The sequence below is a fragment of the Neoarius graeffei genome, chromosome 19 (genome assembly GCF_027579695.1).
Source record: "Neoarius graeffei isolate fNeoGra1 chromosome 19, fNeoGra1.pri, whole genome shotgun sequence".
NCBI classification, from domain to species: Eukaryota; Metazoa; Chordata; class Actinopteri; order Siluriformes; family Ariidae; genus Neoarius; species Neoarius graeffei.
In genome coordinates this window covers 27,658,103-27,673,161 of record NC_083587.1, presented here as the reverse complement: position 1 = coordinate 27,673,161, position 15,059 = coordinate 27,658,103, and the positions used below count along the sequence as shown (strand labels likewise).

Below are 15,059 nucleotides of genomic sequence, written 5' to 3'. Positions count from 1 at the left end.
CTGGTGATATCCTGGTGATATTCGTTACACTTCTACCCGGCGTGAAGCACTCACAGTCATGTGGTTGTGACGTCATCGTAAACAAATCCGTTCTACTCATCCAGACGACTTCACAATGGCAACGTTGCCAGATCTTTCCACTCTGGAACCCATTCTCAAAAAGATTACGTTTTGGGCACCCAAAACGCCGGTGCCGTGTGGACGCCAGGCCTAAACGATAAGCAATTGTACCGGAGTCACCTGAATCCATTGCCGTGTGGACAGGGCCTAAGTTAAGAGTATCTTAACTAGGAGAGAGAGAATGTTCATTGTGCTGCTCACTCTACCATTTAACGATGATCTTTGTGCTGCAATGCTTTTGGGAAACCCACCCCTGATCTTTAGTCCAAAGCTTTTCCATTTCCATCTCCATGTTCACTTCTGGACACTGAAGGGATCAAAAATATTCCCATGGCCCACTTTAATTTCTTTGCTCAGGAACCTCCAAGGAGAGTGGTTTTCCTTGCTGGATACCTTTCCTATCACTGACACAGATTCCTATTACTGACCAGAATTCAATGGTAAGTTTGTCAGTAAACCCCACTACCTGCATGTAAATAATTTTGGATTGCTTTATAATGGGCATGTAAATTGAGACCAGTTTAGGAAACATATAAACAGCTTATGCAGTATCTGCAGTCCTGTGTTTGCACATTTTATATCTCTTACCTGCTATCCACCATACCAGAGTGCAAGACCAGAGAGGCAAGGAAATGTTCTAACAATTTCATGCACTGTTAGAGCTACACCATGACCAGAGGTAGAACCTGGAATCCCAGGCCATGGTGAAGGTCAGCCACTGACCAACTTTCTGGAAAACATACACCAATCCACTCCACTCTAAATTAACCTCAATCTGACTATAATCTACCACTGATTCCATGCTCATCCAAGAGTCAACTGGGTTTGCACAGATAATGCTGATGGATATTGCCAAGAGACCTTACTTTTTGAGGACCCAGCTGATCTGACTCTAACTGTATAGCCTACAAACTCTACAGAGAATAATGAATGCCAAGAATAATTTCGAGAATTTAGTCTCCAGGCAGGGTGGCACAATGGTGCAGTGGTTAGCACTGCTGCTGCATAGCATGAAGGTTCTGGGTTCAAACCTCATGGTTGACTGAGTCATTCTGTGCAGGGTCTCTGTGCCTCTATGGGTTTCCTCCAGGCACTCCAGTTTCCTCCCACAATCCAAAGATTGCACTACTGACTCAACAGGCTACTCAAAATAGCCCATAAGTGTGAATGGTTGTTCATCCCTGTGTCAGCCCATTGGTGACCTGCCCAGAGTGTATCCAAACCTCTTGCCTGAAATCAACTGGGATTGGCTCCAGATTCCCCTGTGAGTCTGACAGCTAAAGTGGTATAGATGATGGATATATAGTTTCCAGGCAATGTACCAAGTCTGGATGGGATTGAGATATTACATACAATACATTTCTACAAAAGATTGTGACAGTCTGACTCCCTTTCCCCAGGAATCAAGCACTCTGAGATCATGTTATATAATTTACGGATCAATGAAATACAGTAAGTCACCACTAATAATGTTCTGTTTTATTGCTCCTGGGTGCATTTACTATTCCACAGCATACATGGCTGTGTATTAACATTGAATCTAAAACAGGTTTAGTTCATTCTGAAATTTAGGGGTCAAATGTATCCAATATAGTAACTAAACACAACCTGAGCCACAAACTGGTATGATTTTCACAATGCATGTCTCAACGTAATAACACACAATTTATTTGTGAATCAGGAAGATGTTGCCACATGCTTTTTTGATTACATGTTCCTTCCAGCTAACCCAACAACTGATCTAGAGGTGATTTATTAAATCTCAACACTCTAAGAATGTGATAAGCAGATTCATTTTCGAATTCTTTTATGAGCCATGACTTTTCTCTCACATATGATCAAGACAGCCAACAGGATTTGAGATATAATTTAGCCAAATATTATGCCCGAGAGAGAGAGTTGTAGTAGTAGTAGTAGTAATAGTAGTAGAGAGAGAGTCATCACAAAACCATAGACCATAAACTATTCACATGTAAATACAATAACAGGCTGAGTGTGTGTACTTACAGAGTATGAACCAGGGTATGAGTGTGATTTATTCATTTTGTGGCTGGACCAGAAACATTAGTTGTATTGTTACTCTGTGTCAATGCAGTACAAATGGGAGACAGACACACATCACCTGCAATGAAGAACACAATTATCAATTACAATAGAGCACTGAACATATTCAGTACTCACTCACTCACCCACACTCTCACACATTGGCATTCAGGTCAATATTGGTTAGACTATTCTTACAGCAGTGCTTGAAAGTTTGTGAACCCTTTAGAATTTTCTATATTTCTGGATAAATATGACCTAAAATATCATCAGATTTTCACACAAGTCCTAAAAGTAGATAAAGAGAACCCAGTTAAACAAATGAGACAAAAATATTATACCTGATCATTTATTCATTGAGGAAAATGATCCAATATTACATATCTGTGAGTGGCAAAGGTATGTGAACCTCTAGGATTAGCAGTTCATTTGAAGGTGAAATTAGGAGTCAGGTGTTTTCAATCAATGGGATGACAATCAGGTGTGAGTGGGCACCCGGTTTTATTTAAAGAACAGGAATCTATCAAAGTCTGATCTTCACAACACATGTTTGTGGAAGTGTATCATGGCACGAACAAAGGAGATTTCTGAGGACCTCAGAAAAAGCGTTGTTGATGCTCATCAGGCTGGAAAAGGTTACAAAACCATCTCTAAAGTGTTTGGATTCCACCAATCCACAGTCAGACAGATTGTGTACAAATGGACGAAATTCAAGGCCATTGTTACCTTCCCCAGGAGTGGTCAACCAACAAAGATCACTCCAAGAGCAAAGCGTGTAATAGTCAGTGAGGTCACAAGGACCTCAGGGTAACTTCTAAGCAACTGAAGGTCTCTCTCACATTGGCTAATGTTAATGTTCATAAGTCCACCATCAGGAGAACACTGAACAACAATGGTGTGCATGGCAAGGTTGCAAGGTGAAAGCCACTACTCTCCAAAAAGAACATTGCTGCTCATCTGCAGTTTGCTAAAGATCATGTGGACAAGGCTATTGGAAAAATGTTTTGTGGATGGATGAGACCAAAATAGAACTTTTTGGTTTAAATGAGAAGCGTTATGTTTGGAGAAAGGAAAACACTGCATTCCAGCATAAGAAACTTATCCCATCTGTGAAACATGGTGGTGGTAGTATCGTGGTTTGGGCCTGTTTTGCTGCATCTGGGCCAGGACGGGTTGCCATCATTGATGGAACAATTAATTCTGAATTATACCAGCGAATTCTAAAGGAAAATGTCAGGACATCTGTTCATGAACTGAATCTCAAGAGAAGGTGGGTCATGCAGCAAGACGACCCTAAGTACACAAGTCGTTCTACCAAAGAATGGTTAAAGAAGAATAAAGTTAATGTTTTGGAATGGCCAATTCAAAGTCCTGATCTTAATCCAATTGAAATGTTGTGGAAGGACCTGAAGCGAGCAGTTCATGTGAGGAAACCCACCAACATCCCAGAGTTGAAGCTGTTCTGTATGGAGGAATGGGCTAAAATTCTTCCAAGCCGGTGTGCAGGACTGATCAACAGTTACCAGAAACGTTTAGTTGCAGTTATTGCTGCACAAGGGGGTCACGCCAGATACTGAAAGCAATGGTTCACATACTTTTGCCACTCACAGATATGTAATATTGGATCATAAATAAATAAATGACCAAGTATAATATTTTTGTCTCATTTGTTTAACTGGGTTCTCTTTATCTACTTTTAGGACTTGTGTGAAAATCTGATAATATTTTAGGTCATATTTATGCAGAAATATAGAAAATTCTTAAGGGTTCACAAACTTTCAAGCACCACTGTATATAAGATATAAAGTGGTGTTCATCAGAATCAGAATCAAGTTTAGTGCCAAATACATTCTCACATACAAGGAATTTGCTTTGGTGATTGCATGATTCGTTGAAGTCCATGCTGTACAATATGTCCGGAATGTGCAAAAAATAGGTCACACAATGAAGATGGAGAAGAGACATGATATGAATGCATGAGAGGAAGAGAATATGTGTAATGGGCTAAGTCAATAGCCAAGCTGTACAGTGTTTGCTGGAATGTGCAATAAAGGTTCACAGAATGGAGATGTATGACATGGCCTTAAAATGTGCAAAATTGCAATTCAGAGACAAAGTGCATTAATGTTACAGAATGGAAGTGTGAGGTTAGAGTTAGTGGAGTCTCTGACCTAATTGATGAGCCCAGCTGCAGTGGGGGAAAAAGCTGGCCTTATGGCAGGAGGTTTTGGTTCTAATGGACCACAGCCTTCTACCAGAGGAGAATGACCCAAAAAGTTTGTGTCTGGAGTGAGAGGGGACAGCCACAATCCTTTCTGCTCTCCTCAGGGTCCTGGACTCATACAGGTCCTGAAGAGATGGAAGGTTGCAGCCAATTGTCCTCTCAGTAGAGTGAATTATGCACTGCAGTCTGCCCTTGTCCCTGGCAGTGTCAGCAGTGTACAAGACAGTGATGGAGGAGGTGAGGATGGACTCAATGGTGGTGTCTTTGGCAGATCAAACTTCTTCAACTGCTGCAGGAAGTACATCCTCTGTTGTGCTTTCTTGGTGAGAGAACAGGCATACGTCACCCACTTAAGGTCCTAGGTAATTATAATGCCCATGAAGTGGAACTACTCCACAGTGGTTACTGGCAAGTCAAACATGCTGATGGAGAGGGTGTGGTAGAGCTCCTCCTGAAGTCTACAATCATCTCCACTGTCTTTAGAGCACTGAACTCAAAGTTGTTCTGCCTGCAACAGGACACCAGATGGTCAATCTCCCACCTGTAGGCAGACTCATGCTCATCAGAGATGAGTCCAATGAGGGTGGTGTCATCTGCAAACATTAGGAGCTTGATAGACTGATGACTGGAGGTGCAGCTGTTGGTGTACAGGGAGAAGAGTAGAGGAGAAAAGATGCAGCCTTGGGGGGATTCAGTGCTGATGATCCAGGAGTCCGAGATGTGTTTCCTCAGTTTCACATGCTGCTTCCTGTCAGACAGGAAGTCAGTGATCCACCTGCAGGTGGAGTCAGGCATGCTCAGCTGGGAAAGCTTGTCCTGCAGAAGAGCTAGGATGATGATGTTGAAGGCAGAACTGAAATCCACAGACAGGATCCTAGCATAGGTTCCTGCAAAGTCCAGATACTGGAGGATGAAGTGAAGAACCATGTTGACAGCATCGTCTGCAGATCTGTTGGGTCTATAGGTGAACTGCATGAGGTAGTGGGTCAGTGATGGCTTTGAGGTGGTAAAGCACAATGCTCAAAGGATTTCATGATCACAGAAGTCAGGGCGATTGGTCTGTAGTCATTCAATCCTGTGATCCTTGGCTTTTTGGGGACAGGGATAATGGTGGAGGCCTTGAAGCAGGCTAGCACATGGCATGTCTCCAGTGAGGTATTGAAAATATCTGTGAACACTGGAGACAGCTGATCAGCACAGTGCTTCAGGTTAAATGGTGAGACTGAGTCAGGATCTGCTGCTTTGCATCGGTTCAGCTTCTTAAAGAGCTCCAGAATGGAGAGTGTTGAGGCTGTGGTGGAGGGTGGATGGGCCTCCGAGGTGTGAAGTTGTAGAGAGGCTCTGGCACCGTTGGAGGTGGAGGAGGTGGTGGTGGTGGTGAGTTGGTGGTGGAGTGTGGAGTCATGGGGGATGTTATCAGGACAGTCCCATTGTCTTTCAAAGTGACAGCAACAGGTAGGTAACGTGGTTACAATGTCAATTGCCTGTTGAAATGTATTGGTAAACTACAAAACTAGAAATTAATACAAACAACAACGAATGATTAACAAAATGTGAGCTACGAAAATACTTAGAAAGTGGGTAGAAAGTGGAACAAAAAGATTTTCTGACACAGGTTAAACATTATCACTTCATTTGTTTACAAACATTAGAATTACTTCCTCATTTATGTAAGCACTGACATTGATATATTTATAGAAAAGATATTTTGTACTAAATACAAGTCTATGTAAAATCAATTTTAAATAAAAACTATGTTTTGTTAATAGCACATACAGATTATCTCATCTCATCTCATCTCATTATCTCTAGCCACTTTATCCTGTTCTACAGGGTCGCAGGCAAGCTGGAGCCTATCCCAGCTGACTACGGGCGAAAGGCGGGGTACACCCTGGACAAGTCGCCAGGTCATCACAGGGCTGACACATAGACACAGACAACCATTCACACTCGCATTCACACCTACGGTCAATTTAGAGTCACCAGTTAACCTAACCTGCATGTCTTTGGCTACGTTTACATTAGACCGTATCTGTTTCGTTTTCTTCGCGGATGCACTGTCCGTTTACATTAAACCACCTGGAAAAGCCGGGAAACGGGAATCTGCCAGAGTCCACGTATTCAATCTAGATCGTATCTGGTCCGGTGCTGTGTAAACATTGAGATACGCGAATACGCTGTGCTGAGCTCTAGCTGGCGTCCTCATTGGACAACGTCACTGTGACATCCACCTTCCTGATTCGCTGGCGTTGGTCATGTGACGCGACTGCTGAAAAACGGCGCGGACTTCCGCCTTGTATAACCTTTCATTAAAGAGTATAAAAGTATGAAAATACTGCAAATACTGATGCAAATACTGCCCATTGTGTAGTTATGATTGTCTTTAGGCTTGCCATCCTTCCACTTGCAAGTAGTAAGTGATATGCGCTGGGATCACACACACAGCGGCTCAGTCCCGAATCGTGGCTTGTGCATTTCACTCGCGCGCTGTGTGAGCTGTGCAGGGCCGGAGTGCGCACCCTCCAGAGGGCACTCGCTGTTCAGGGCGGAGTGATTTGGAGCGCAGGATGCCTGCGGAGCCGAGCGTATCCGTGTATTGGTGTTGCTGTGTGCACGGCTAACGGTTTTAGTGTAAACGCGAATCGTTTTAAGAACGTTAATCTGATGATCCGCTGATTCGACGTAATGTAAACGTAGCCTTTGGACTGTGGGGGAAACCGGAGCACCCGGAGGAAACCCACGCGGACACGGGGAGAACATGCAAACTCCGCACAGAAAGGCCCTCGTCGGCCACGGGGCTCGAACCCAGAACCTTCTTGCTGTGAGGCGACAGCGCTAACCACTACACCACCGTGCCGCCCCACATACAGATTATTTTTCTTAAAAATAAATTTATTGATATTATAGACATTTTTATGCATATGTGTATTACAGTGTTTATTATAGATCAATATATTATAGATATTTAGATTATCAAGTCAAGTCAACTTTATTGTCAAATATGCTATACATGCTCGACATACAGCACAGATGAAATTATAGATAGATATTGTATAATACAGATATTTTAGACATACTGTGTATAATATAGGTATTGTATATTATGTATATTGTATATAATATTTATACTAGTTATTGTAGATTGCATATTTATTATATTGTGTAATGTCTATATTGTCCATATTGTACATTACATATACATATATACATTTTACTTATATGACATATACATAACTTACATATACATATATTCACACTTTTTTCTCTTCTTTATCGCTAGAGAGACACCAACTGCCAGAACCAAATTCCTTGTGTCAACGTGTCAACATACTTGACTGATAAACATGATTCTTATATATATAGCTAAAATAGCACTTGTAAACTCGGCACACTACAGTGAATATAGATGTAAATCAGCTTGAACCACATTCAAATGCCAAGGTGACACATCCACACCTACAGTGGTGATGGCGCCACACTGATACTGATGTATGTTTATTTTTTGATTGCCCATATCTGTCCTTTAATGCTGTGACTGTGATAAAAACATATCTGACCTTCATGGATGGGGAAAAACAAATTTATGGGTTAAACTAGGCATTGCTGCCTCACAGCTACATGGTCTCTGGTTCAATCATGACCTTGGGTTAGTCCCAGGTCATACGGCAGGCTCCAACTAGTTTTCAACTACTTGCATCTACCTGTGATAACAAAATCGCAGGTAGATGCAAGACTGGATTTGCATCGACGCATGACAACGCACATAATAGCAGAGTGTTGCAGAGGGTCTTTAGTAGAGGCAGGTTGACGCCAATGGATCACGATCTGTTCGCATTTCAGTTGCGATTTGTTTCTAATTGGTGCAAATAGCAGATTGACGCATGTAGAGGCAGGCAGTCGTGCAATGCTTGAGTGACCAATCACGGGTCAAAGCAGTTTGGAGTATGTGGAGAAGAAGAAAGGAAGGCAAAAACTCATGTTCACACGAGCTCTGGGACGTCCACAATACTCATAGTTTATTAACTTACTACAGCAAAATTCTCAGAGTTAATTTCCCAGTGTTAAGCAAAAGTGTTAAAATATAGAGTTGAAATGACACTGTAAAAAGTTGATTTAACTTTAGGAAGTGTTAAATTAACACTGCAGAGAGCCATGCACCTTGCTGGAAATGGGTGTCTGTTATGCCCAGGTCAGATTGCAGAAAGACACAAGCTGTGACCTGCGATCGGTTGGGTAATAAGTGGACGCAGGCATTTTGCACCAAATCCCTCGTTGTGGTCAGACGTTGTAACAGTCGAAATTGTGAAATGTGCCTTTAAGATGCTGTGTTACCTAGAGAGGCGGCGTCATCAGCTCACATTTGTGTTTTCTGTCTGCATGGAGTTTTGCATATCATAATCATAATCATGTTTATTGGCCAAACATGTTGACACACACAAGGAATTTGGTTCCAGCAATCGGTGACTCTCTAGCGATACAGAATGGAAAAAAAAGTGTGACTATATGTATGTGTAAGTTATGTATATGTAATATAAGAAAAATGTATATATGTATATGTAATGTACAATATGGACAATATAAACATTACACAATATAATAAATATGCAAGCTACAATAACTATTATAACTCATCTCATCTCATTATCTCTAGCCGCTTTATCCTGTTCTACAGGGTCGCAGGCAAGCTGGAGCCTATCCCAGCTGACTACGGGCGAAAGGCGGGGTACACCCTGGACAAGTCGCCAGGTCATCACAGGGCTGACACATAGACAAAGACAACCATTCACACTCACACCTACGGTCAATTTAGTCACCAGTTAACCTAACCTGCATGTCTTTGGGCTGTGGGGGAAACCGGAGCACCCGGAGGAAACCCACGCGGACACGGGGAGAACATGCAAACTCTGCACAGAAAGGCCCTCGCCGGCCACGGGGCTCGAACCCGGACCTTCTTGCTGTGAGGCGACAGCGCTAACCACTACACCACCGTGCCGCCCATATAGAGTATACATTATAAAAATGTATGCTATCAACAATATAAACAGTACACCATATACAGACAATATGCAGGATATTTACAGACAAGACACAATATACTAAAAATATATATGATAGAGTACACAGAGTGCAGTGAGGTAATGCAAACAGGAGTATACAGGAGGTACAAGTGTTAAAATAATATAATGGCATGGATAGTTCCGGTCAGATATGACACTGATGACACGAGAAAAGAAGCTGCTCTTATGTCTGGTGGTTCTGGTTTGCAGTGCTCTATAGCACCTGTTGGAGGGGAGGAGTTGGAAAAGGTTGTGACCAGGGTGTGAGGAGTCCTTAATGATTTTCTCTGCCTGTTTCCTCATTCGTGAAATGTACAAATCCTGGAGGCTGGGCAGGGGAGCACCGATGATCCTTTCTGCTGATCTTACTGTTCATTGTAGTCTGTTCCTGTCCTGTTTTGTGGCTGCACTGAACCAGACTTTGATGGATGTGCACAGGACGGATTCAATGACAGCGGTGTAGAACTGTGTCAGCAGCTCCTGTGACAGATCATACTTCCTGAGTTGCCGCAGAATGTACATCCTCTGTTGGGCTTTTTTAAGGATGGAGTTGATGTTGGAGTCCCATTTCAAGTCTTGTGAGATGGTAGTTCCCAGGAACTTGAAAGTTTCCACAGTTGACACAGGGCTGCTGGATATTGTGAGGGGAGCATTGCAGAGGGGTATCTCCTGAAGTCCACTATCATCTCCACTGTCTTGAACATGTTTGTCTCCAAGTTATTCTGACTGCACCAGAGCACCAACCGTTCGACCTCCCTCCTGTATGCATACTCGTCATCTTGGATGAGGCCTATGACCGTAGTGTCCTCTGCAAATTTCAGGAGTTTTACAGTTGTGTCCATGGAGGTGCAGTCATTGGTATAAAGGGAGAAGAGCAGTGGGGAGAGGACACATCCCTGAGGAGCACCAGTGCTGATTGACTGCATGCCATTAGTGACTGTCCTCACCCTTACTTGCTGTTCCTTACCTGTCAGGAAGCTGGTGATCCACTGACATATGGCAGATGAGACACTGAGCTGGGAGAGTTTGGAGGAGAGGATTTCTGGAATCATGGTGTTGAATGCTGAGCTGAAGTCTACAAACAGGATTCTTGCGTAGGTCCCTGAGCAGTCAAAATGTTGCAGAATGTACTGCAGTCCCATGTTGACTGCATCATCCACTAACCTGTTTGCCCTGTAAGCAGAATGCAGGGGGTCTAATAGGTGACCTGTAATGCTCTTCAGGTGGGCCAACACTAGTCATTCAAAGGTTTTCATGACCACAGATGTCAGAGCAACAGGCCTGTAGTCATTTAGTCCTATGATGGAGGGTTTCTTGGGGACTGGAATGATGGTGGAGCGCTTGAAGCAGGAGGGGGCTTGACACAGCTTGCAGGATCTGTTTAAGATCTGTGTAAAGATTGGAGCCAGTTGGTCAGCACAGATTTTAAGACAGGAGGGGGAGACATCATCTGGGCCTGGTGCTTTCCTGATTTTCTGTTTCTGGAAGAGCTGTCTCACATCTTCACACACCTCAAGTGCAGCCTTTGCATCAGGGGAGAGGGGTAGGGGGGTTGCCAAGGGTGTGGTAAGAGCTGTTGTTGATGGGCTGGGATGGGTGAGGGGTGTTAATGTGTTCTCCTCAAACCTGCAGTAGAACGCATTCAGGTCATCAGCCAGATCTTTGTTTTCCTCAGTGGGGGGTCTCCTGTAGTTGATATCTTGCAGGCCTCTCTACACTGATGCAGGGTTGTTGGCTGAAAACCCGTTTTTCAGCTTTTCAGTGTAGCTTCTCTTAGGTGGTGTTTACATTAGACCGTATCAGCGGATCATCAGATTAACGTTTTTAAAATGATTCGCGTGCACACAGCAATGCCAATACACGATTCGCGTGCACACAGCAACACCAATACACAGATACGCTCGGCTCCGCAGGCATCCTGCGCTCCAAATCACTCCGCCCTGAACAGCGAGTGCCCTCTGGAGGGTGCGCACTCCGGCCCTGCGCAGCTCACAGAGCGCGCGAGTGAAGTGCACGAGCAGTGATTCGGGACAAATAGCAGGAAGTGAAAGTCCGCACCGTTTTTCAGCAGTCACGTCACATGACCAACGTGGCATGACCAACGCCAGCGAATCAGGAAGGTGGACGTCACAGTGACGTTGTCCAATGACGACGTCAGCTAGAGCTCAGCACAGCGTATCCTCGTTCCTCAATGTTTACACAGCACCGGATCAGATACGTAATGGATTGAATACATGGGCCCTGGCGGATTCAAGTTGTTCCGCCTGTGGAGTCGTTTCCCGGCGTTTTAATGTGAACGGACAGTGCATCCGCGACGAAAACGAGACGGATACGGTCTAATGTAAACACCACCTTAGTTACTCTGATTTCTGCCTATGTCTGTGTGGGTTTCCTTTGTGTTCACTGGCTTCTTTGCACCTCCCAAAAAATGTGCCAGCAATGGATACACTAAACTTGCCCCAGGTGTGAATGATGCAATTGCATTTTTGCTGATTAAGATGTCATGCGCTACTCATACCAGGAACATACACTAGAAGTAAAAAAATGTGCTCAGTTCTTTAGCCTCAATCAGTGCATTTACATGCACATAGAGAAAATCGAATTTCTGCCGTAGCTCGACTGAAATCGAAGTTCTAAATGCCATGGATACACCTTAGCTCGGCTGAAATCGAAACGAACTGGATTTCTCGTAATCGAGCTACGCGACCTAGATTATGCGATTGTAGTCGAGCTACTTAGTGCATGTAACCCTGTCGAGCTACGTAGTCGAGCTACTTACTTCCCTTCCGGAAGTGACGAGTGACGAGACCACAAGCGGGAAACACAACAGCCTCGGTCGGCATGACAACAGTAGTAGTAGCGAGCAGCAGAAGAGGTCAGGAGGAACAAGGAGACAAAAAACAAAAACAATTGAACTTTTTGTGTGTTTATTAAGACATAAGTTAAATTGTAAGCAAAAAATGAACTTTAGAAAAATATACAATTGTGCAAAATAAGTTGTCTTACAAAACAGTGGTCTGCGCAGGACAGTTTGTAGCCAACAGGTGGCAATGACATGTGGTGTGAATGTAAAGTGGAAATCACTCTTCTTCATGACGACAACCGGAAGTGTACCAATACGATGGGGCGTGTAGCGCCACCTGTGGCTCGGGTGCACAATGTACCTCACACAATAGCTCGATTTCCTTGTGTGCATGTAGGATTGGATTTCTCTGGCACCCCTGCTGGGACCCTTAGCTCGATTACCGACAGTAGCTCGATTTGGATGTGCATGTAAACGCACTGACTGTCACAGAGGCTGTATGTCACATGATGACCACTAGCGTTGCTGTAAGAGGAACCCAACCCTTCAATTGGAGACATTATGAGCAAGAATGCCTCTTGGTTGCAGATACAAACGAGGAGTGAAAAACTTTCAAAAGGTTGTTTCAGCAGAGGCAGTTCGAAGATTCATAAATATAACACTAAATGGTGTATAGTGTTATATTGTGTATAGTGGTGTACAGTGGGCGAGGTCGAGGCTGGCCCAGAATATCATGGGTTACAAACATCAGGGAATGGACTGGCATGACTTACACAGAGGCTGTACGAAAAGCACAAAACCGGAAATAATGGTGTTTCATCACATACCACCCTCGATCAGAGGAAGGAAGAAGAAGAAGAAGGTGTATAGTGTAAGAACATCTATAGTGTGTGATTTGAGGCTGCAATGTGAACCGTGCGTTTAAATCCCGTTAGTCCTGATGAGCCAGAGTGGAACAGTGTCTCTCCCTTGTGGCCATCTGAGGAACTGACTCATTCTGACACTTCACAGTTTTCAGTGTCAGTGTTTTAACAAAGTAGCATTAGTTGTATTTGAATTACTTTTTCAAACATATAAAGAACATAAAATGAAGAAGTCACAGTGTCACTTCTGATTAGTATACAACTATTTCAACAGTTGTTTATTTCTCTTTAACATAGTCAATAAGAAAAAAGTGAAGGAGAGACTTACCAGCATGTAGGTGGCAGAGCAGTGTGTGTGTGTGTGTGTGTGTGTGTGTCGTTTCCTAAAAAGAGTTGCTGATCAAATCTTGGTGGAGAGAGAAAATGGGTAAATGAGGAAGCAAGAACAGGAAGAGGGTGTGTGTGTGTGTGTGTGTGTGTGGAGGCACTACACACACTTAAGTTTTTCCTCAAACAGGTCAGATTTCCTCCAACAGTCATGTGATCAATAATGAGTCAACCACCACCCCTCCACACACGTACACACACACAAACACAGCCACACACAGTTTAAAATAAGTATTCCTATAAAAATGTTATAAATCATTCATTATTTTTTGTAATGATAATTAGAATAATATCAACTAAAAAGGAAATTTCCTTTGTTTTAAAGGTAAATACAGCTGGTACACTGTACACAGCAATGTGTGTGTGGGTGGGTGGGTTTTGGAGTGTGTGTTTGTCTGACTGTACCCATAGGTTTATGAGTCCGTGTGTAGGAATGTGTCAAGTTATATGTCCTATGTCTAATGGTTTTACTGTCCTCAGTGAAGAAACCACTGAGAAACCTGAAAGAGCTCTGGTTATAGGAGACTCTATCTTAAGGCACCTGAAATTAGCTAGGGGCACCAGCAGCTTTGGTTAGCTATTTCAGGAGCCAGGGAGCCAGACATAGCAGGTAATCTTAGGGTCTTAGGCAAGCATACATTTTCAAAGGTAGTTTTTAACATAAAAACAAAGTGGGGGTAATAGGTAATTGAAGTACTTTTGAGGGCATGGCTGACCTGTTAGGGTGCAATGGTATCCATCCCATTTGGAAAGGTGCTGCTCTCATTTCTTGCAGCAGCACAGCATATTTGTCTCAGATCAGGCCTACTGTAGTTAACCTAAAGTTGTCAGTCAGGTTCCACTATATTCAGACTGTGTCTGTTCCCTGAGGTAAATAATCTCATCTCATCTCATTATCTCTAGCCACTTTATCCTTCTACAGGGTCACAGGCAAGCTGGAGCCTATCCCAGCTGACTACGGGCGAAAGGCGGGGTACACCCTGGACAAGTCACCAGGTCATCACAGGGCTGACACATAGACACAGACAACCATTCACACTCACATTCACACCTACGGTCAATTTAGAGTCACCAGTTAACCTAACCTGCATGTCTTTGGACTGTGGGGGAAACCGGAGCACCCGGAGGAAACCCATGCGGACACGGGGAGAACATGCAAACTCCGCACAGAAAGGCCCTCGTCGGCCACGGGGCTCGAACCCGGACCTTCTTGCTGTGAGGCGACAGCGCTAACCACTACACCACCGTGTCGCTGCTGAGGTAAATAAAAATGTAGAAATCCACAGAAAGTTTGTTTTGGTAACATAATTAACATAAAATGAGATCATACTTAATGCACAGCTACACCTTTGATCTGAAGCTAGGAATATTTAATATAAGATCTCTTACATCGAAAGTGCTTCTTATTAATGAAACTATTATTGATCAGGAATTTAATGTACTGTGTATAACAAAAGTGTGGATTAAATCAAATGAGTATGTTGCATTAAATGAAGCAAATCCTCCTGGATACACTTGTATACTGTACATCAGCTTCATCTAACTGTCAGAGAAGGAGGTGT

At 43.4% G+C, this 15,059-nt stretch overlaps 1 protein-coding gene across 3 annotated transcripts in view; it reads right to left on the bottom strand.

The window, feature by feature from the left end:
* The window catches only part of LOC132867168 (anion exchange protein 2-like), a 103,585-nt gene extending 90,010 nt beyond the window's left edge, over positions 1-13,575 (bottom strand). For 2 of the 3 annotated variants that reach the window (XM_060899937.1, XM_060899941.1), the window contains exons 1-2: positions 13,439-13,575; positions 2,128-2,242 (exon numbers count right to left, since the gene is read on the bottom strand). In XM_060899937.1, the coding sequence (XP_060755920.1) occupies positions 2,128-2,163 (36 nt within the window). In that variant the 5' untranslated portion in view covers positions 2,164-2,242; positions 13,439-13,575. Of the gene's footprint in view, positions 1-2,127; positions 2,243-12,223; positions 12,290-13,438 lie in introns of those variants that run through there. The other variant, XM_060899938.1, reaches the window with a different exon arrangement.
* Positions 13,576-15,059: the final 1,484 nt, after the last annotated feature.